At 38.2% G+C, this 23261-nt stretch overlaps 1 protein-coding gene across 11 annotated transcripts in view; it reads left to right on the plus strand.

Annotated features, from left to right (window-relative positions):
• FUBP1 (far upstream element binding protein 1) overlaps positions 1-23261 on the plus strand; it is a 30731-nt gene that overhangs the window by 3332 nt on the left and 4138 nt on the right. For 7 of the 11 annotated variants that reach the window (XR_004693025.2, XR_004693026.2, XM_035122334.2 and 4 more), the window contains exons 2-20: positions 771-861; positions 1634-1696; positions 2502-2543; positions 8413-8452; positions 10775-10824; positions 10913-10984; positions 11253-11310; positions 11793-11955; positions 12042-12140; positions 12234-12335; positions 13005-13107; positions 13197-13297; positions 14560-14701; positions 15114-15274; positions 15788-15939; positions 16358-16437; positions 16861-16986; positions 19579-19653; positions 23119-23178. Coding sequence is in view for 9 of the 11 variants with exons in the window: in XM_035122334.2 (XP_034978225.1) it covers positions 771-861; positions 1634-1696; positions 2502-2543; positions 8413-8452; positions 10775-10824; positions 10913-10984; positions 11253-11310; positions 11793-11955; positions 12042-12140; positions 12234-12335; positions 13005-13107; positions 13197-13297; positions 14560-14701; positions 15114-15274; positions 15788-15939; positions 16358-16437; positions 16861-16986; positions 19579-19653; positions 23119-23178 (1780 nt within the window). In the remaining 2 variants the exon portion in view is untranslated. The remainder of the gene's footprint in view (positions 1-770; positions 862-1633; positions 1697-2501; positions 2544-8412; positions 8453-10774; positions 10825-10912; positions 10985-11252; positions 11311-11792; positions 11956-12041; positions 12141-12233; positions 12336-13004; positions 13108-13196; positions 13298-14559; positions 14702-15113; positions 15275-15787; positions 15940-16357; positions 16438-16860; positions 16987-19578; positions 19654-23118; positions 23179-23261) is intronic. The other 4 variants (XM_035122338.2, XM_035122333.2, XM_035122332.2 and 1 more) reach the window with 3 other exon arrangements.

A 23261-nucleotide genomic window follows, 5' to 3' on the forward strand; every position in this document is an offset into this window, starting at 1 on the left:
AGGTTACCAGAGCATGAGTCACTATGGTCAGACTATCCATGTCCAGGAACAGTTACAGCTTTTAAAAAGACGCTTTGTGTCACTGATGCTGCCTGTGCCTCTTGTGACCATGCTAGATCAAAGAATACCCCGAAATTGCACCCCTTCTTTCAAGGAGAAAGTAGAACAGGCTGTATACCTAAGTCTCCAGACATGGGCATCTCCTACAAATCAGTTTTATCTTGTCAGTGTTCAACTACAGTTTATTAGCCATCATCAATCCCATACTAAATCCAAATACTGGTCTAAACCACATGCACTGCATGAGATTTCAAAAGGATCTCCCTTGACAGTAACCTTTGGAAAATTTAGTGCAATTACTATATGAAGTATCTAGACACTGGCTTGGGGCCAGTTTTTACCTTGGAGGAGGAGAAGCACCTGTGATTTGTAACACTGCACTTTGACTTTAGGCAGGCACCCTCACTATACAGTATTGTTTTAAAAGCCTGTTACATTTAAATTAATCATCTGGGCAAAATAGCAAGACCTAAATCGTTCCTCTCTTAACATAAAGGTTTGCCCTGATCTTCAGATTTTAGCCTCCCAGAGCAAAAATCATAAAGCGTTAGACAACTTGCGTTTAGTGTAATCTAATGCTTGACAACATATTAATGTACGATGTAAGGTATCTGTTACAGCAAGTGCAAAAAAAAACATTCTTTGACACATTACTTTTTACAACATAGTAAAAAAAAGACTTTATATGCTTGCCTTTGCTTTTCTTTCAGATTGCAGCAAAAATTGGAAATGAATCGGGAACATCTGTGAATTCAAATGATTACAGTTATGGAGGACAAAAAAGACCTCTTGAAGATGGAGGTATGCTGTCAATCAGTATATAAGAAGCTAATATATTCAATTCTGAAAATTATAAACTGATAGTGTGTGTGTGAGTGCATGTGTTAGTTTAGCTTTTCTGCATTACTTTAATATGGTTATTGATTAGAAGGTAGAATAGTCCATCTTCAACATGGATATGATCTTTTAGACATAACTAAGAACCTAAGGTAGGTAAAATATGTATTATTTAAAATGCATGAGAAGCACAGTGTTGAAATATTTGTGACAGAGGATTAACAGCTCCTTTAAATAATACGGAGACTGCTCATTTGTTAATCTTTTTCAAACCTGGTGGTTTGGTATCTAAGTTACATTGCGCAGGCACAACATTTTAAAATGTAGTTATTTCATTAAAAAGACAAGCATTAAAATGTTTGGAGAAATGTCTTATTCTAACTTGCTTGAACCTTTTGTTTGTTTTTAAAACGTTATTGAAATGTGTAGCATTTTTATAAAAAAAAAATTTAAAAGCTTTTGTGGGCTTAACCGGGTTTAATATGTTTATCTTCTAAAAGCAAAGCATTGTGTAATTTTTAAAAAAATTCATGAAGACAGTTTCTGACCTTGGAGGAGAATATAGGTTTTGAAGGATTATAATTTTGTTTACAGAAATTTCTAAGGCTCTTGACAAGGAGTACTTGTGTACTTTATTAAAGTGCCTTTTATTATTAGTGAGGTTTTTAATATTCAAAAATGAGCTAATGATGCTTCAAATGATGTATGTAATGTATTCTTTTTATTTTATGTGTAGATGGCTCTTGGACAAGTCCGAGCAGTACAACACACTGGGAGGGAATGCCCTCTCCTTTTAAAGGCAGGAATTTTTATTTATTACCTGTGTTTAGTATGTAAACGTGAAATGAACTAGTGGATCTTTTGAAATGGATGACACAAATATTTCTTGGAATATGTGTCTGACTTTTACTGCACTTAATAATGGTGGTTCATCATACATTCCTGAATATGGGGTGGGACGGAAACATTTGAGGTAATTTTTATCAGATATCAGTTATCTACGACTTTCACTCATACTAAACGGATTTGAATGGTAGTGATGGTAGTGGCTTTGAATCTGCTGTTTTGACGTCTTATGCCATGAAATTTTCAGTATTTGGTTAGGAAGCCTGTATGACAGTTCCCAGATTCAGATTGTATTGCTATGTGTTGGTTGAATCTTAAATTTTGATTTTCTATTTAGTATTGTGGTCGTTGTCAGATATAATTGTAAAATGATTATTTCTCACAATGGTGGTCTTTTCAGTTTTTGTTACAGAAGCATCATTAGCTTTAGTGTCAAATTACTAATAATACAGCTAAATGTTTGTTAGTTATGTTTTAGTGACCTGGACATCCGTAATAGTGTGTTTAAACCTGCGTGCCTTATTAAACCTTTGAACAGTTTATCCGATAAATGGAAGTACTTTGCATTTTTTCCCCTGACTATACTAACCAAGTGTTAAACATATAAGATTTTTCCTTGTTTAGATGACCTATTCCCTGAAATTTCAAAAACATGCTAAAATGCATTGGACAAGTTGCATTTTCACTTCTGGAACAACCATTTATTTAAATTGCCTATCATTGTGACAAAAACATTTAAAAAAATCTTACTTTTGCAGATCAACCAGAGCCTAAGAAAGTTGCTCCTCCAAATAATGACTGTAAGTATGTTTTTACCTTATGGTCAGTTCTTAAGTGTACTTCTCAAAGCCAAGTGTTTAGTATTCTATTCTATACATAATTATTATATACCAACGTTTATGTGCTCACAAATGGTTGAGTGCATGCAGCAGAGTTGCTGGGTGGTCTTGTGCCTCTATCCCCAGAAACAGTAATTAGATCTGCATTACAAACCACTTTTGAAACTGCAACACATGTGTTGTATATAGGGATTCTGTTTGTGGGAGGACTATCTTAAATAGGAGTGGAAGGAGTCTTTTTGTATCATATCACTTGTTATCTGCTTTTAAAAAACCGAATATTCATACTAATAAAAGGAATATAGTTTTGAAATGAGCCGAACATTAGATAGTTAAAAAGTGGTAGTTGGCAGTGTTTTACTCAGGAAGATATGCTGTATTGAGTCAGAACATGTATCCATAGAGCAGTATTTTCTTTAGTAACTGTCAGTGGCTGCCAAAGGCTTTAGACAGGACTTTTCCCCTACTATGAGATACCTTGGGTCTGCTGCTGAGCTTTGGCCCTTACCTCCCATTTTATATATATCATTGTATGTATTTAATAAAATCTAAACACCATTTGATTTAGAAAACTCAAAACAGTTTACAAAAGCTAAAACAGGAAAATAAAGGAAAATCTACTGTACCACCTTACTTTAAAACATACAAAAGTTAAAATACAGAATAAAACTACCTCAGATTTCTAAGCATCTATGTGAGCTTATCTAAACAGGAATGTTTTTAGCAAGCCCTGAAAAGAGTACAAGGAAGACGCCTGCTTGATCTCAATAGGCAGGGAGTTCCAAAGTGTACGCACTGCCTCACTAACCACGATCAAGTTCATACAATTGCAGAACAGATATTATGTGGCATCTGTATTAGTGTCAATTCTGCTGAGTGAAGTGGTCAAGGGGACACATTGGGTAGGGCAATCTCGTAAGTAAACTGGTCCAAAGTGATAGTAACACCTTGAACTTGACCCGGTAGCAAATTGGCAACCTGGGCAGATCTCTCAGCACAGGTGTTATATGCTGACATGGCATTATGCACTAAACAGTAGCTTCTGGATCAAGCACAAAGGAAACCCCACATTGCATAATCCAGTCTTGGAAGTAACCAACACATGAGAATAGAACATAGCATTTGAGCAGTCGTCATGAAGTGATGCAAAAGACAAGCCAGGAGACAGATGTAAACTTTTCATAGACAGATTGTTAGTGAGCTGCTAATCCAACATACTTTATTACTGCTTTTCAGCTTGTAGCAGCCTTTTATGTAGAAGAGGAAATATAGGAAGGGACATTCTATAGTTTTCTATTATCCCTCTTGAGGACTTTTCTTGCTCCGTCCTATATTCTAATCATGTTTTATATCTTGTTGGGCCCAAATATTCAGTGTAAAAAGGTTAAAAGTAAATTTAGACAGTGGGTTGGATTCAGTGTTGCATCAGAAGTTTGTTTGCGCAAGGTGCCTCCATGATCTTCACATATTCTCACATCACACCTTTCTCCTTGGAAAGGTTTTTTTGAGGAAATGCAAGGACCTGTAACAGGAAAGGGATTGAAAGCCCTTTTTTTGTGGGCAGATGTCAGTTTCTGCAATGTTTGGTCAAAAGCAGTGGGGTGGCTGCTTACATGGATTTGGAAGGAGACTATATGAGTTCTATTTTTAAATATGCTGCTGCTTTTAATGGAAAACCCAAAATAGAAAAATGTGTAAAAATTTCAACAGGAAATTTCTTACTGCACAATTGGTTTCATTATAAGCCTGCAGACTTGTTTAGAGTTCAGTTATAAAAATCTTAACTGGTTAAGTAAGGTTACATTTTTAATGGGTTATAGAATGTTGTAGATGCCGCAGCATGTTCTTTCAATGCATTTGAAATGTGTTCTTCCCTTCATGTTTAGAAATACCTCCCAACACTATGCTGAACTTAAGTAGTAAGGTACCCAATGAGACAAGTTGTTAACAGGCATTGTAGTATAATGCCATGCCTTGCCTTGCCTGCTTATAATAGAGAATAGAGATATTAAAGCTTATTGAGCAGCTAGGTTCTATAATGGTACTGGGGAGACAGGTAGCAATATATGGCTGCAACATAAAAGGATTGAGCACAGTAGTTGGGGCAGTTCAGAGTATGGTTTGCATCAATTTGAATTTGTGTGTGCACAGTAAGTCTTTGATTTGCCACTGTGCTGTGGAATTTAGAACAGGTTTCTCATATGTGTAGCATTATGAGGGAAAGGGGTGTGGTGAATTTACTAAAAAACTTTTTTTCCTTCTATTTTTTCCTTCCGAAAGACCAGATAATGACTTTGGAAATACTTTGTTAGATCCAAAGGCTTCCTTCTTTGTGTGGAAGATGTCTTCTGCTCACTGGAGGACTCTTTTATACTTCATTCCAAAGAGCTCTGTAAGAAAACTAAAACAACTGTGTTCTTACACAAGCAGTGATAACTCATATAAACCCTTAATTCATATTTTGTGCAAACTCTTATGCTAGCATTTACAGAAGTATTGGTGCAAAGGCATTAGTTTATATTTTCCTATTGTTAATAGTTCATTGTTCCAACCCATAGTTGCAATTATTGTATAGAGCAGCACATCTTTTTGTGCGTGAGAAATGCAGTCTGGAAGCCTGATAAGCACATTAATTAGTCATTCATCAAGGCATCTCTATCTGTTGGTTAATATTGTGAAATACACAGAAGTAAAACCAGCCTAATGTAAAAGTGTTGAGAAACTTGTTTGCGTTCATGCAAAGCTTCAGCTTTCTCAAGTCCATAAAGAAAGTTTAGTACAGTGTTTCTCAAACTTGGGTCCCCAAATGGTGTCATCCCTGACTACTGGTCCTGCAAGCTAAGGATAATAGCTACTAGTAATTCATAGCCTTATTCGCCAAGAATTTGTCTAAAACCTTTTCAAGCCATACAAGTTGGTGGCAAATACTAAATCTTGTGGTTGTGAATTTCATAGTTTAGTTATGTGCTATGTGAATAAATTATTTCTGTTCAGAATCTTCCAAAGTACGGGGGGGGGGTCTCCATCCATTTTATGCATCTCTTGCCATCTTTCATCATCATCATTTTATTTGTATGTCACCTTTCCATAGTTGAAACTATGCTCAAGGCAGCTTACAACATGACAAAATTTACATTATGACTTCTGTGATGTTTGTAGTTAACAATAAATAAAACACATCAAAAAGTACACAACCAAATGTAAACAATTTCCACGCAAATCATAAGATCTAAAACTAAAGATACAACAATAATATCAATAACAGCAACGAGCTCTCTCAACCCCCCCATAAACAATACTCCAGCCCAAGAATCTGTTCAACAGCCTCAGTTTCTGTAGCTGGAGTCAGTGAGCATTCCACTCTCGCAGGCCAGATGGGAAAAGGCCAGCAAGGCAGGGTGCAGTCTTCCAGGGCTCACAGCCAGGATGGTCTCATTTAAAACAACACAGATAAAAATTAAAAGAGGAGCCCTCTGCAGAGCAGCAGCCACAGTCCAAGGCAGGGCCCTTTCAAAAGTATAAATCAGGCATAGGCAAACTTGGCCCTCCAGATGTTTTGGGACTACAACTCCCATCCCTGACCACTGGTCCTGTTAGCTAGAGATGATGGGAGTTGTAGTCCGAAAACATCTGGAGGGCCGAGTTTGCCTATGCCTGCTATAAATCCTCAAATGTTATAAGTTCCCTCAGTGCAGTTGTTTCGGCCCCATGATCATCTTGGTTGCCCTTTCTTGAAACTTTTCCAGCTCTACAATACCTCTTTGTAGTTGTGATGATCAGAACTTTCTTTTGAAATTTTATAGCCTGCCTTTGCCAAATGATATATGGCATACATATGCATTATAACCACAACAAGCATATAAAAACACTTCAGATCATCATGAAAACATACAAACAGCAGCAGGAACAATACAAACTCCACAGTGCATCTCACCTCTGGCCTCAAGAAAGGTGCACAGGTACACAGTATTCCAAGTGCATTTGAATTGAAGGCATTGTGATATGGGCTGGTAATGATTTCTAGAATGGAGCTTGCCTTTTTCACAGACTGGGGTCAACAATTTGATATCATGCAAACCTGGCCACCTCACTTAATGAGGTCATTTATGAGCAAGTATAAAGTGCAAGTCCCATGATTCATCCTTGGGAGACCACACTTTATAGAACCATCCCATTTATTCTTCAGAAATCTGCCATTCACCTTCCATACAGTAGAGGACAGGTGCCACAATCCTCTAGAACAGATTTTGGGAGTCAGGAAGTGAAATAATTGAAAACACTGTATACTGAATGTTTGCTGCAATCTTTCAAGGCATATAGGATCTCCTTTTACTTTTTTGGAGCCCTACATTTTAAACAGCTGAATATGGACCCTATCAATAATATGCTTAACAAAAAAGAAAGTTACTATTGGTGAGGAGCAAAATACAAAATAATAATGGGTTGTATCCAACACTTCACCAGCAGAGTTCTGCTTGTGCAACTGACTTCCCCTGCCTCTTCTCCCAACTGCCCTACAATCTGTTCTGGAGGGTTTTCCAGCATTCTGGAGAAGGTTTTCAGGGTGCATTGTGGACTACAGGGGAGGAGTGCCATTGTGCGAGTCAACTAGCAGCATTAAATACAACCCGAAGTATTACAGCTGGAAAGGCTAGCAATAGCAGATTAAATCCAATGCTGCTATTACAGGAGGCATCAGCTGCTGTAAAAAAAAAAGAGGGAAGTTGATTCTATCCAATGCAGTGGCATCAGGGTTCCACTGGCATAACAGGACTTAGGTTTCATCTCTTCTGCCCCCTCCATCTGCTCCAGTGGGTCCCCCAAACTCTGGAGCTGATATTGTGGAAGGGAACAGGAGAGGGAAGTTCTCTTGCTAACAATGCAATATATTGTGCTAGTGAAGCTGCAGTGTTGGATAGAACCAATGATATTCTGTTACTAAAGTGGCAAGCCGCATGCAACACCTACACCTTGCTTCAAAAGAAAGTGGGAGATAGGACTTTGGGTTGGTGATTGTTCATACCTAAGTACATACAGTGTGCTACCCCAACAAAAAGAAAATCCTAATGTGTGTTTACTGACTGCTTATTCATTGGGATAGGAGAAGAAATCTGAGAGGTAATAACATTAAAGGTGAAGGCAAAAATGTTCTGCCCACTGAAGAGACAAGTTCCATTGATCTTACTTCAGAATAATGTGCTGTATAGCTCAAGCTATAAGGGTAGGGAGAGAGAGGGGACGTTGTGCATAAGAGTAGGAAAAACAGTGAACCTGCCCCTTGCTCTCTTATCCTTTTATTCTTGACCTAATTCATTTCTTCTCAGTTTGCAGCAATCTATAATTTGTCTTTACTTTCTGGCTGGCAGATTATGTCTGTTTTCCATGCATACCAGGGTTTGATATTGGTTTGCAATCCAGATATACCTTGTGAAACCTCAGTCATAGTTTGTTTGTTCTGAGCTATCAGCAAAGTTGGAAGGAAAGGGTTACGCTGGGCATACGACAGGAGAAAAAGCCAGATGTCTCATTCTAGGCTTGTGCAATCATCAGTTCATGGTTTAGTGCTCTGTCTGACCTTAGCTATTGTACCCAGTGCTGTATTTCCCTGTGTGAGATAATTATAGTGCAGTCTATCCATTGAGTTCAGTGAGGATTACTCCCAGTACATGGGTTTAGGATTGTAATTGTACTTGTGATATTTTGGGTTGACTGGGAGAGATGAAAAAAGTTATATTTATGCAAATTGTTCAGAAGGTAGGCTATGTTTTGCACCATTGTCATTTATTCCAGAGCATTTAATGGAATTAAAATATTTATTTATTTATTTTAGCCTTTGGAAATCAGATGCCACCCATGCATCAGCAACAGAGGTAGGATACTTTTTTCTGAATTTCCCAAAATTTTATAAAAAGTACTTCAAAATTGCATATAACAATCCCAAGCAGGTATGACTCCAGTAGGTTAATTCATCAACTTGGCAAATTTAATTTGTCCCTTGTGAATAGACCTAAAAAATGCCAGGAAATTTGGATATGGTGTAACTTTACACCAGTTTAACTTACATCAGCTTGCTTTACTTCAGCTAGTGTGTATAGTATACCCTTACAGTTGGTATATTTGTGCTTATTACGTACCTCTAAACAAGCAATGTACAGGCATGGATGCTTACCTGTGTGAGCTTCAATTCTGAGCCTTCAAGGCACATTTTAGAAACGGGCAACTGATAAATAATGTAGCATGTGTGTGTGGTTTCTTAGAGTAACCATGCCACTTTCCAAAAAGTATGATTTTAAAAAAAAATATGCCATCCATGTTAAACCAATGTTCTCTTACTACCTTCAGCTAAAATTGAATCAGGATGCTCTTCATTAATTTTATGGCAATGTAAGCAAATCTGTCATTGCTACTCAAATATCTTTGAAAACAATATGCCATTCAGTTCAGCATGACAGAGAAATGTTGCCTCTTTCAAAAGAGCTTGGACCAGTAAGGGTGTTAGTATGTTTAAGGGCAAGAAAGAAGGCTTCGATCAGCTTGATAGGGTTCATTTGAAAAGGTAAATAAAAAGAATGTGTTCATTACTGAATTTCCTCATTCCTTGTAGGATAGATCATGCATGTAGAGGGGTTGGGAGCTGGGGGCACTGTTATACAGTGGTTCCGCTCCTTCCTCCTGGGCTTTCATTTGTGGGGTGTTCATCAGTATGCGGATGATACCCAGCTCTACCTCTTTCAAATCAGAACAGTGAAGGTCCTGTGTGAGTGTCTTGATGGATGGCGGCTAACAGATTGAGATTGAATCCTGACAAGACAGAAGTACTATTTGGGGGGGACAGGGGGCAGGCAGGTGTAGAGGACTCCCTGGTCGTGAATGGAGTAACTGTGCCCCTGAAGGACCAGGTGTGCAGCCTGGGAGTTATTTTGGACTCACAGCTGTCCATGGAGGCACAGATCCATTCTGTGTCCAGGGCAGCTGTTTATCAGCTCCATCTGGTACGCAGGCTGAAACCCTACCTGCCCGCAGACTGTCTTCGCCAGAGTGGTGCATGCTCTAGTTATCTCTTGCTTGGACTACTGCAATGCGCTCTATGTGGGGCTACCTTTGAAGGTGACCCGGAAACTACAACTAATCCAGAATGCGGCAGCTAGACTGGTGACTGGGAGTGGCCGCCAAGACCACGTAACACCAGTCTTTAAAGACCTACATTGGCTCCCAGTACATTTCCAAGCACAATTCAAAGTGTTGGTGCTGACCTTTAAAGCCCTAAATGGCCTCGGACAGTATACCTGAAGGAGCGGTTCCCTCACTGCGAGAAGCCAAGTTACAGGGAACCAGGCAGAGGGTCTTCTCGGTAGTGGCACCTGCCCTGTGGAACGCCCTCTCACCAGATGTCAAAGAGAAAAACAACTACCAGACTTTTAGAAGACATCTGAAGGCAGCCCCGTTTAGGGAAGCTTTAAATGTTTAATAGATTATTTTAATATTCTGTTGGAAGCCGCCCAGAGTGGCTGGGGTATAAATAATATATTATTATTATTATTATTATTATTATTATTATTATTATTATTATTATCATCTCCAATCTTTTCTTTCTCTTTACATAATACATGCTTTTCATATATTTGCTCTTATATGTGACGTCTGTTTTTTAATTAAAAGTAGACAGTGCTATTTTCTATTTTTGTGGACTCTCCACCTGACAATGTTTTCTCCTGCATCCCCAGCAAATGGTCGCAAATGGTCCATTGCTGTTCTTGTGTGAGCAGAATAGATCTCTACTCACACAGTGGGGCTTCACCTTCCTCTCCTCCCTCCTACATGCCCCCAAAATCTACTCTTGCATGTTGGGGAAAACCAGAGTAAATTTTAGAGGCATGTAAGGGGATGCAGGATGGAGAAGAGCAAGGTAAAATCCTATTGCATAAGTGGAAGTCCTCTTGTCCAAACCTCTGCCTTAAATCACATGTAGTGATTATTAAATTCAAATCTATTCAAAGTATTGATATTATTGTACCTATTCATTTAAAATAATTGGCTACTGATAAAATTAATATCATTTATTCGTAGGCTTGCAAAACTACAAATCTGGCAAAGAAAAAAAACTAATAGGAACTAGATAACACAATATAATTCTGAGGTTTATTGAGAGAATTCCAAGCAAGGTGCAATATAGTTTTTGTTATTTTCTTCAGGTCTGTAATGACAGAAGAATACAAAGTTCCTGATGGAATGGTTGGATTCAGTAAGTAGTGTGACCTTGCTATAAAGTAATTAAAATATACTGAATGCTATTAGTGCAATAATTCTGGTTTGTTTGTCCATTTTTCAAGTAATTGGCAGAGGAGGAGAACAGATTTCTCGCATACAACAAGAATCTGGATGCAAAATACAGATTGCACCTGGTAACTATTTCATTTCCTGTTCTGTTAATGAAAAATATGGAACACAAGCAAGTAATGTTACAACCACACCAATGTTTTTAATTATTTTCCAGTTGTTAGGAGGAACTATTTTAGAAACAATTAAATAATGGGTTAAAATTTGGATACATTTTGGACAATTGATTTTGAGTACCTTTTGAATATGCAGTTCAGTTTTAATGCATAACTGCTAGCTACTGATTTCTTTCTTCTTTAGTAGTATTAATTCTGTACTGTTTCCATTTTATAGATAGTGGTGGCATGCCTGAAAGATCTTGCATGTTAACTGGAACCCCAGAGTCAGTACAGTAAGTGTTTGCTTAAAACTTTCAAATAGGCTGATGTGTTTTTAATGATGGTTCTGTATGTTAAAGAGCATAGCGTACTATGTCAGAAATTACTTTCTAGTGTCCTAGGTAAAGAATGATCATTGTTTAGGCATGGCTAAACTTGTATAGTTTGAGGTTTCCCCCCAGGTATATCCAGTACATTTTAACCTACCTTTCTTTTATCTGCACTATTCTGCAGATCTTCATGTTCTGTGTTTTCGATCATCTGCATGCCCTGCCTTTTTCTTTCCACATCCATGCTGCTTATACTCAATGACATTTTTCTTGTCCTCCTTCCTAAATGGAAGTGCTGTGGGCACTGTAAAGGGTCAAAGATTTTCATTTCCTGTTAAGCAGATTACTTGCTTTTCTAGTTGGCCATCACCCATTTGAATCTGCTGTTTGTTCCAGTTATGTTTTCCCCCAGTCTTGCCACTATTATAAATTGTATATTTTTCAAGGTCTGCAAAGAGATTACTTGATCAGATAGTTGAAAAAGGAAGGCCTACGCCAGGATTCCATCATGGGGATGGTCCAGGAAATGCAGTCCAGGAAATTATGATTCCAGCTAGCAAAGCAGGATTAGTTATTGGAAAAGGTGGAGAGACAATAAAGCAACTTCAGGTAAGCTGAAGAATTTTAATTTGTGGGCAAATGCATTAAAGTACTAAATTTGCATGATCTGTACAGATTAATTTTGTTGAATATAGGAGAGAGCTGGTGTAAAAATGGTAATGATTCAAGATGGACCACAGAACACTGGAGCAGACAAACCTCTTAGAATCACAGGAGATCCTTACAAAGTTCAAGTAAGATGATATTTTAATTTTTAAAAATAATGTTCCTCTATATGAATTAATTTTAAGATGGTTGCATCTGAATTGTACCTCATTCTCTTTTAGCAAGCCAAGGAAATGGTTTTGGACCTAATTCGTGATCAGGGTGGTTTTAGAGAGGTGCGCAATGAATATGGCTCAAGAATAGGAGGAAATGAAGGATTAGATGTGAGTATCGAATATTTTATGCAATGTGTCCTTCAGAGCACTTCTTTTTCTTCAAATTAGAATAAAGGGCAGGAAAGTATATTGATATGTTTGTATATACTGTTAATGTTTTGTTGTTTTTTAATGATTGCTTCCCCCCCCCTATGTTTTTAGCTGTTTCTGTTTTAGCTGTAAGCTGCCTTGATTCTTGCAGAAGAAAGGATATAAATAGATAGAATAATAACAGATTTTTATTTCATTTTTTGGCCCTTATAAACTTAGTGATGAACTTCTTGACAATTATTGAACTCTTTGTAATGGTCATTATACTTCTGGATTGTATTAAATATTTTGTTAGAAAAATAGCTTGAAAGGGTTTACAGCAGGCTTCCTCAACCTCTGCCCTCCAGATGTTTTGAGACTACAATTCCCATCATCCCTGACCACTGGTCCTGCTAGCTAGGGATCATGGGAGTTGTAGGCAAAAAAAGACTGAGGTTGAGGAAGCCTGGTTTACAGCTATTAATTTTCCTGCTGTTCTCTGACCTTTTCTTAACCTAATCCTTTTCACAGCGGCTTTATTGTGGGTTGGTTGTATGTTTGAAATGTGTCAAAAGTAGTGACCTAAACCTAGATAAATACTTTTGATTGCTTTGAAAAATTTGCTGAAAATTTGTTTTGTTTCTTCAGGTACCAATTCCAAGATTTGCAGTTGGTATTGTAATTGGAAGAAATGGTGAAATGATTAAAAAGATACAGAATGATGCTGGTGTGAGGATACAGTTCAAACCAGGTGAACTGCCTATGTACATGACATAAAATTAAGAGGTTTTCTCCTAATTTTTAAAGGAAATTTGTTTTAATATTCCATTCCTCTTCCAGATGATGGAACAACTCCAGACAGAATAGCCCAAATCACAGGACCTCCAGACAGATGCCAACATGCAGCAGAAATTATTACGGATCTTCTTCGAAGTGTTCAGGTTGGTTCATAGCTACTAGGAATATGAAATCGAGTGGTTTATAAAACATTACTGGGTTTCTTTTACATTTCTCAACTTCAAAGGAAGTGGGCTAATGGGAGCGTTAGTGATAGTTACTTAAATAGCTGTGTTAACAAATTTCTACCTTGAAACTAAAAATATTTGCTAGCCTATCTATGATAGCCATTCTGGGTTAAAAGAAAACATCAATTCTGCAAAATTGTCAGTCCCTGTTTGTGATTCTTTTTCATCACTGCAAGGCTACAGAAATCCGCAATTCAGGAAAAAATATTGTGCAAAATGATTTAATGGTATTAAACGAGTTCTCATCAGTTTCTGGGGTGTGCTTTCATATGTAAAACTGCTGGCATGAGACACTTTTTAATTCTAGGATTAATGGAACTTTGTCCTTCTAAGCTTTTTGGCATTTGATGGTTTTCAATGGGATAAATGCTGAGCCTCACCTCAGTGTGGGTTAGGTACATAGAAAGATTGTTGACTGAAAGCTGTCATTCTGGGGAAATACAGATGATATTGATAGCTAAGGTTGTTTGTCAACGACATTCACTAAGGTGGTTGTGCTCATCCTGCTTGCAGTCTTCCCATAGGCATCTGGTTGCTCCTTGGGAGAACAGGATGCTTGATAAGATGGACCATTTGTCTGGTCCATCAGAGTGCCTCTTGTATCCCTAAAGCTATGTCTGCACTGAGTTACTTCAGATTGCAGGTATAGGCTCATACAAAAAATAAATAAATACTGTATTTAGAAAAATAGCATGTCAAAGAAGGGCTAAGTATGGACCCTATTCCATGCCATTTATTTGGTATGGAGGTAAATGCACTCCTTTGGTTGCCAGTTGTTAAATATATTGGCATTACTTTCAGCTCTCCTACCCCACTATATAGAGCAATACTCGCATCGTCAGTTTGAAGCAGTATACCCTGGGCAGACATTTGCTAAAGACCAAACTACATGTGATAGTGATAGCTATGCTTTATGTTTCACATCTCTGCCCCAGGTGCACATAAAATGTATGCCATATTTTAGCTAAACCCCTATCCCTGCCTTACCCATCCCCATGGTATCAGAAGGATCAGAAAAGGGTAAAATAGATTTTGCAACATCTGCAAAAATATTGTTCCTCTTCTTTTTTTAGACATCGTATTTTTGTAATTTTGACGGGGAAAATTGCTAGGCTTTTTAGGTTGCACTAATTTTGAATTGTTTTTTATTTTGTTTTGTTTTATTCATCTGAACCTAGGCTGGCAATCCTGGTGGTCCAGGACCTGGTGGTCGTGGACGAGGTAGAGGTCAGGGCAATTGGAATATGGGACCACCTGGTGGATTGCAAGAATTTAATTTCATTGTCCCGACTGGAAAAACTGGATTAATTATTGGGAAAGGTAATAAACTCGATCTATTTGGCAGATTGCTTTTCTATCTTCTGTTACATTTAAACTGATATTTTCTGAATGGGGTAGCTGTATTCAGTGTTGAGTGATGTGTGACAACATCTTACTGTCATCCATTAGGCACTGGGACTGAGGTGGTGGAAGTGTCACTTTTCCTTGAGCTAGAGGATGTGTGACTTGTTACTCCTCCTCCTCCTCCTGAATAGAGCCAGTAAAACAATGGAACCAAAAAGTTCCCACCACAAATTCAAATATAGCCTGACGTGAATCTGTTCAAGAGGTCTTGCTCTGTTTTAGGCTGATATTTCTTCAGGGGAGCATAGACTTGTTTAAAATTTCCCTTCTCTGTTTCTTTAGGAACTAGCAACAAATTCAGTGCAATAATTTGTACTTAAAATTTCAGGTGGTGAAACTATCAAGAGCATTAGCCAGCAATCTGGTGCGAGAATAGAACTGCAGAGAAACCCACCACCAAATGCAGATCCAAATATGAAATTGTTTACCATCCGGGGGACACCACAGCAGATTGACTATGCTCGGCAGCTCATAGAAGAAAAGATTGGAGTAAGTATTCTGGAAAACCATATTTAATTGTTATGTAAAGTAAGAGGAAACCAGCTCCTATGATAGTTGTGTGGAAGTTGCCTCATGATGCTAGTAATTGGCAGCTTTGGGGGGAAATACACAAAATATACTTTGCATTCTTGATGCATTTTCTCACATGTCATAGAGCTATTTGAGTAGCAAATATGTCAAGCTGTTTGCCCTAGTACAATTGCTGTTTACCCCATGAACTGTTAGCAGTAAAGGAGCTATTACTTCTAAGTTTGAATGTCCTCTTAGTCCACTGATTACTGCAAGAAGTTACATGAGAACCAAATAATGTGAGTTCTGTAAATGTTAGTGTGACTGCAGAATCTTTTTACAGCAAAGGATTTCTGGAGGGATAGAGAGCTGGAATTCCTTCTCCGAAGAAAATATTTAGAGAAGAGGAGCATTAGCTGGATATTTGAACAAGCTTGTTCTTACAGTTGGTTGATAGCAACTTCATCCATGTCATTTTATCTTTGCTTTCAGGGTCCAGTAAATCCTTTGGGGCCACCTGTGCCACATGGACCTCATGGTGTTGTCCCTGGGCCACATGGGCCACCCGGGCCGCCTCCTGGAGCTCCAATGGGACCTTACAATCCAGCTCCCTATACACCTGGCCCTCCTGGTCCTGCACCTCAGTAAGTAACTTACTCTTACAAATAAACCACAAAACTGAGCAGCTCCACCTTCACTCTCCCCGAACACGGGACTACATCAGTAGAACTCAGGCCAGAACATTTTCTAAGTGCTAATAAATTAACATTTTTCTTCACCAAGTAACCAAAAATATTATTGTACAACCCTTTGGTTTCAACCCATTTCCAGGATTGCTTTTAATGCATTTGCTACAGTAGTTGCAGCTGCAAATAGCTAATTAGAGCTTTCCCCAGAAATGGGGTGTTCCAGCACTGCATGGGGAAAGTGCTGTAAATTGGCACCTCCAAGCACCAGTGGCAACCATGTGACTTGTTTAGAAGTCTGAAGTAGCTGCAGCTGTTGTGTTTTGTTGCTGTCCATTTCTATTTAATAATGATTGCACATACGCTTCCTCCTTAGTGGCCCTCCAGCACCATATGCTCCGCAAGGATGGGGTAATGCTTATCCACACTGGCAGCCACCGAATCCTCCAGATCCTGGTAAGGGTAAAGAGTTTTAAAAACTACATGTATTCTCGTGTCCAGCCAAGATTGTGTTCGATTGCATTGAGTTCCATGTTTAAAATGAGAGACAACATGGTACATTATTTTTAAAATTCCTAAATATGTTGACTCTGAAACAGATCTTACTGAATTTATTGACATTCACTCCCAAGTAAGTTTGCATAGGATTGCAATTTGAGTCATGCGACTACAAACTAAATACTGTTGAAAGTTTAAGAAATTGACCTGGGCTACTTTGACTTAAAGCAAAATCCCTGTGCATGCCATAGTGTTAAAAGATAATATATGGTTTGTATACAGCCAATTAGACATGAACTGTGTGACTAAACTATAGTTTATGGAAAATAAAGGAAGCCTACCGAAGATATGTTGAACTTAAAGTAATGTTCAATTTCCTAGGTAAGCCAACAGACCCTAATTCAGCAGCATGGGCAGCTTATTATGCTCACTACTATCAACAGCAAGCACAGCCACCACCTGCAGCTCCGCCTAGTGCACCACCAGCCACTCAGACCAATGGACAAGGTACCCATTAATTAAACTCAGTTTTGTAAGATCATTGTATTTGGAGACTTGGATCCTAAGAACTTGAATTTAAGGAAGTTCACTGAAGGAACGTTTGACTCTTTTAAAAAGCTCTTCAGGGACCTCACCTGAATAATGTAGGAAAATGTGCAAGAATCCCTTGGAGGGATGATTCACCTAAAATGGTGCAGAGGTCTGCTCAATTTGGACTGATTCTCCCATCCCAAATTGTCCATTAAAAAAATCTCCAGTCCGCAGAAGAGGCTTTTCAGGGAGGCATAAGTTGGTGGGAGGGAGGGGTGGCAAAATTTCATTTCATGAACTTCCTTGAGTTCATTAAAATTTTGAACCCAGGGCATTGTTATGACCAGATTGTCACATATAATCTGAGACACACAGTCTTGCCTCACAAATTCCACCTGAAATTCTGAGAATTTGATGGTATAACAAAAAAGATTTGTAGCAAAAATGAATGCTAGATGTTTCTAAGACTGGAATTGAAAATTGTGTTGAGCACTATGTGGCATGCTGGTACATTGAGACTAGAGATTACCAGTTTATGTAAGGGGAATCGGCATAACCTAGGAAGTGCCTGCTGGATCACGTCAAATCCTCTAGTTTTCCAAGTCAGTGGCCATCTCTACCTCAAGTTTTTCCTGTCCTAAATCTTCCAAGATTCAGCTTCCTTGGATGTCACCAAAGTTCTAGTATCTTGTGAGAGGAAGAAAAGCTTTTCACTGTTTACTTTCTCCACAGCATGCATAATTGTATGCACCTTTCTGTCCCTTCTTACTTACCTTTTCTCTAAACTAAAAATCCCCCAAATGTTGCAATCTTGTCTCATTGGGAAGTTGCTTAATCTTCTTGATCATTTTGATTGCCCTTTACTATAATTATTCCAGCTCTACCATGTCATTTTTGAAGTGAAGCAACTAGAACTGTACACCATATTCCAAGTATAATTTTACAATAGATTGTATAAAATTGTAGGGTTGGAAGGGACCACAAGCATCAACTAGTCCAGCTCCCTGCGATGCAGAAATCTTTTGCCCAACAAACCCATGACACTGAGATTAAGAGCCTTATGCTCTACCAACTGAGCTATCCCAGTATGATCCTTGTGTTGCAATTCTGGCACTTTTATTTTCAGTCCCTTTCCTAAGTATGGAATGGAAAGGAGGGAAAGTACTCATTGGTACACAGAAAGATTGATACGTATATATGTCCTACCTCACCCTATCCAAAGTTTCACTTTTTCTGGCTCTATCCTCTTAATCTTACTTTATCAAAAGTGTCCAGGGCATTGTCAAGGTCTTGGCTGCCACTGGATTGCTGCTATATCAGTCACCTTTCTACCCTTCTCTTACCCTTTTTTCTCTTACCCTTTTTTCTCATTCTTTTTGCTATGATAGTGTTGTGAACATTATGTCAGAGGCTGACATGCTGTCACCTTTTCACCATTGCAGTTCAGGATTCTTGTCCTGATTTAGCAGTAAACTGTAGTTTGTCATAATATCCAGACAGCTGCATTAAGCTTGGCAAATGCAAATCATGTGTTTGCAAGTCCTGGATTGAAATTCTTGGATCTCTGTGGGTAAGTAGCAAGAAGAATAACATGAACCTTAAACTGTTCATGACCTATAGTGACAAATCATTGATGTTGCATTTCTTCCACCTTTCCTTCTATCCAGAGATAGGATAAGGCTAGTGTCACAGCCATACATACTCAGCTCCTGCTTGGAAGTGCCAGAGTGTAAACACCTGTAGTAGAACACATAGAAAAGAAACCAGTGCTCCAGATACCATATACTAATCTGTGCATTTGGGTAGAAATTTAGTCCTGAACAACTTGGTGCATGACAACTGTAGGATGCCCAAATTTTGTCTATATTTCATCACTGGTGTGCTTGCTGATACCATTAATAGATCAAAATACTAGAGCTTTTATTTGGTACTACAGCCAACTATCAAACAACTCTTGCAAAAAAAAAAAAACCTGCAATGCATACATGTTTTCAGACACATGTGGCCAGAGACTTGGTCAGATTGGAATCTGAGGAAGCCTTGGTAGAGCAAAGGAGTGGCTAGGGAAACCCAGCCACTCTTGTTTGAGGCAACTCTTAACCAGGCTCCATACAAATCAGTGGAAGGGATATTTTGTTGTTGAAAGGACATTGATGGATGTGGGGTGCCCACCAACAGTCATCATGTATATGTCCTATGCCATGAGTCTTTACTGTAAAAAATACCAGCTTCAGAATCATTGCTTTAGACTACTTGGTAAATGTGTGTGTTGTATTTTGCATCAGCTGGATGCATAAAGCTATATGCTTCTACATTTCAGTGTTGGCATCTCGATATGGCAAAGCTTTTCCTATGCAGTTCATAAACAAGTGACTGACACTCACCCCATAATGTAATTTTTCTCATTGTGCCGTGAGATACGTTCCAGTTGACCTTGTGGGTTTTTTGGTCTCTGTCAGCTGTTGACTTCGCATTATGTGTGTAAATTTAAATGCAGAACTATCTCTGCCAGTATTTTTATGCATGTTCGCACAAAAAACTTTTTCTTTTAACTTTCTTTTCATGTAGGAGATCAGCCAAATCCAGCACCAGCAGGGCAGGTAGATTACACCAAGGCATGGGAAGAGTACTATAAAAAAATGGGTATGTTTTACATTTTTATTGATGTAAAAAGGAGGCTTTTATTATTTACTTCTCTAAAAAGCTTTGCTGTTTCATATGCTTTTTTGTTTAAGTAGCAAGACAATTTACTCAGTTGCTCCAGAAATTAAGAATTGGGAGAGTGTCTTATGAATACCTCTTCAATACGTATCAAGAAAAGTGGGTTCTCAGAGAATTGAAAGGATAGTTATTTTGCATAAAGTGTAGAATAACTTAGATTTTGTAACCAAAACATCTCACCATCTTTTTCCCTACCTTGTGGAGTTATCAGTGTTTGATAACAACAGCCATTACATGTAATGACCATCATCATATCAGATGATGTACACTGCCAGTAATGAGCATATCTCTAGCTAGCTAAATGGAAAAGTCTGCCTCGCTTAATTGACACCATCTCACAGTTCTGTCATGAGCCAGCATCATGTAGGTGTGTGTCACGACAAGACCCAAGTAGTTCTTTCTCTAATGGAAGGACACACCAGAATTCAGTGTCACTGTGCCTGCAAAGAGAAGAGAGGAAAGGTGAAGCTGTACTATGTGAATTAGGTTGAGGCAGGAACAACAAAAATGTGGTTGAGACAGACTTGGAATTTCAAGGGACATTAACCATTCTTATTGAATTATCACATCCTGGGGTTTTTTTAACCTGAGCATAATTCAGAAATTCACAATAAATCCCATATATTTCAGACCTAAGGTTAGCCAGGTATTCTCAATTAAGGAAATAGGTCTGACAGGATGCTAAATCTCTTAACGTAGACCAGCCCCATTCTGGTATTTGTGCTTGGGTGTGCCCGTAAATTAAAATTATGTTACATTACTCCTGGATTCATTTGATTGTGTGTGGCAGAGCAGGGGGGGGGATAGTGATTGTCATGACTATTCTGCCCTTCTCTGGATATTGCCATGTTTTTCATTAAAGGCATGACTGAATCTGAGTTGTGAAGCAGAGATTTTAAAATAGAGTATATGTACGACTGGTTTTTTCAGTCAGATTTCAAGGAATGCCAAATTAGCTCTTGAGGGCATAATAGCCTTATTAGCACATAAAGGTACGGTAGGCACTTTCTTGAGTTTTGAATTCTTCCAAATATTTTTAATCAGCCTGGCATATATGATCTATAGACTAGTTCAACTACAGCAATTCCAAATGATGTTTCTCTTAAGGAACTGCTAAGACCCTAGTACTGCTTTCTCAATATTTATAACTTGATGAGTATAAACTGTACCAGGTGTTCTTGTATGAATTAATTCACAATAACACCCTTGTTTGTGGTTTTCTACTACTTACTCTGCTACAAATTTATTCAAACCTTTTTAGAGCAAAATAGAGGTTTGGATCCAGAGACCCAACTGTATGAGTAGAAAGTGCTTCCCTCAGGTGGAGGGGCATTTTGAAAGAAGTGATGCATCCATTTAACCTGGTTCCAGGTAGACACTCTAGAATGGCTCTTGAGAACAGAGGGTGGTAGAGTCAGTAAAACACTCCTGCGGACAAGCAGAAATGCCTTACATTGATGCAGTAGGATCTTTGGATCAATTCAAAGATTATAGTAGTCATATCCAAGTCTATTATTATATGACTGACGTACTTCTAAAAGTAACTTATTAGCATCACTGCAGGAAATATCGATGCCCTCAATTCCTGAATGTTGCACAGCTTCAGATTGAAAGGCTTAAGTCCCAGTGTATAGTATGCGTCCAATAATGTCAGCACCTTGCTGAAGCTAAGTAGTTATGGTGTTTAGATGGGCAACTATCTGGGAACCATGTATACCACCTTAAGTTAAATGTCAGAAAATAATACATTTGCTGCTGTGCACCAAGAGCAGTATCCAACCAAATTGTTCTGTTAGTATAACAATTTCCATTTTGGCAAAAGTTTTGCTACAACTTGGCACTAGTTTTTTGCGTGCATTTCTTGTTCATGTGTCCCCTCAACTCCCTTTGACTATACAGTGATGTATTTAAAAATTATGTAGAATTAATCCTTTCATGGATCAAGTTAATATCTTGTTTATAGTAAAAAATTAAAGCATGCATCGATAAATTGAAACAAGATGCTATACTTTAAATATCACATTAATGTTAAACATTACTTCAGTATTTCTATCCTGCAATTTTCCTAAGGTGTTCAGTACTTAAAAGATTCCTAAACATTTGAGCCGCCTTGATTATTTAAGGAATAGAATTAACAGTAGGCACTTGGAGGCCACTTTTTGGTCTGATCAATTACAACTCGCAGAAAAGACTTGTAACACATCAGTATAGCAGTACTTTGCCTTCAGCCATGGATGTCCTTATATTTGGACTTGTATAATTCCAAAGTAAGATATGAGCCAGTTACAGAACTTTTAATTTAATATGTATGTTGTTGTTACCTGAAATTGGGGGCTCATGATATTATATATGAAGCTCAGTAGATGACCTCTATCTCATAGATTAACCAACTTCACAGGATTCTTTGTGATGTTAAAAGTGTAACTCCATATATCTGATAGTTCTTTGGAGGAATGGCAGGATGTGGTGCTTCTAAATCCCTTGAGTTCCTTCTCCCACTATTACATGCCAACTCACTTAGAAGGCGTGGGGAAAACATCAAGGACAGGCTTGATTTCTTTTAGTTTTTTATTGTGACTCTTTCCTGTTTCAGAATTGCTGACACTTGCAACTTTAAGGCTTTAAAGATCTTGCTTCATTCACTATGGATATATAATATGCTTCGAAAATCTAATTTTGATTATTTAATTAAAACATACACAATTAATCAGTGAACTAATTTAAAGGGACCCATGTGGCCACTAGGAATTGACCAACCTGACTCCTCTATGTACTGCATAGGCAGCAATTGAAAAATCTGATGTCGTTAAATGTGTGTTAAACATGATTTGACAGGAAATGCATTCTTAATTTTTGAAGCAGTGTTGGGAGAAGTAATATTCCAACTTTCTCAGTTTGATACACTTCAGGGCTGGCTCACCTTGTAGGAACACGGCAGTGACTCCTGTGTGCCACTTTGTAGAATATTGTGTATACACACACACCCCCCAAAAAATGCAATACAATTCTCACAGAGGGGGCAATAACATGGATCGGGTGGGATAGTTTATGTATGTAACAATATACTTTATATGGAGTGAGGCATCTCATGCTATAGATTTCACACACACACACACACACTTCTGCCGTAAACTTTTGAGGAGTGGGGCTATGAACCATTCTACAAATGCTGAGCTCAAATGTAGGCATACAGTGCTTAAATCTTTATTTTAAACTCTGGAACAATGTGTAGAAGAAAATATTATACAAATTAGAGATTTAATATTATCTCTCTTTGTTTGCACTAAACGTCAAATAAAACACAAAGAACTCTTCCACTGTATTCTTGTCTGTAATTTTGGTGTACCTGGGAGCTGTGTTTACATTAAAATGTGGGGGGTTTTGCAGGTCAACAAGGGCAGCCACAAGATTATTCAAAGGCTTGGGAGGAATATTACAAGAAGCAAGGTAATGTTTGTTAGAAACGAGATTATTTTGAGCTTCTTTTGTCCCTTTTATGGCACCAGAGTTGTGTAATGTATGTTTGTTCT

Source organism: Zootoca vivipara, chromosome 7 (assembly GCF_963506605.1).
Source record: "Zootoca vivipara chromosome 7, rZooViv1.1, whole genome shotgun sequence".
NCBI classification, from domain to species: domain Eukaryota; kingdom Metazoa; phylum Chordata; class Lepidosauria; order Squamata; family Lacertidae; genus Zootoca; species Zootoca vivipara.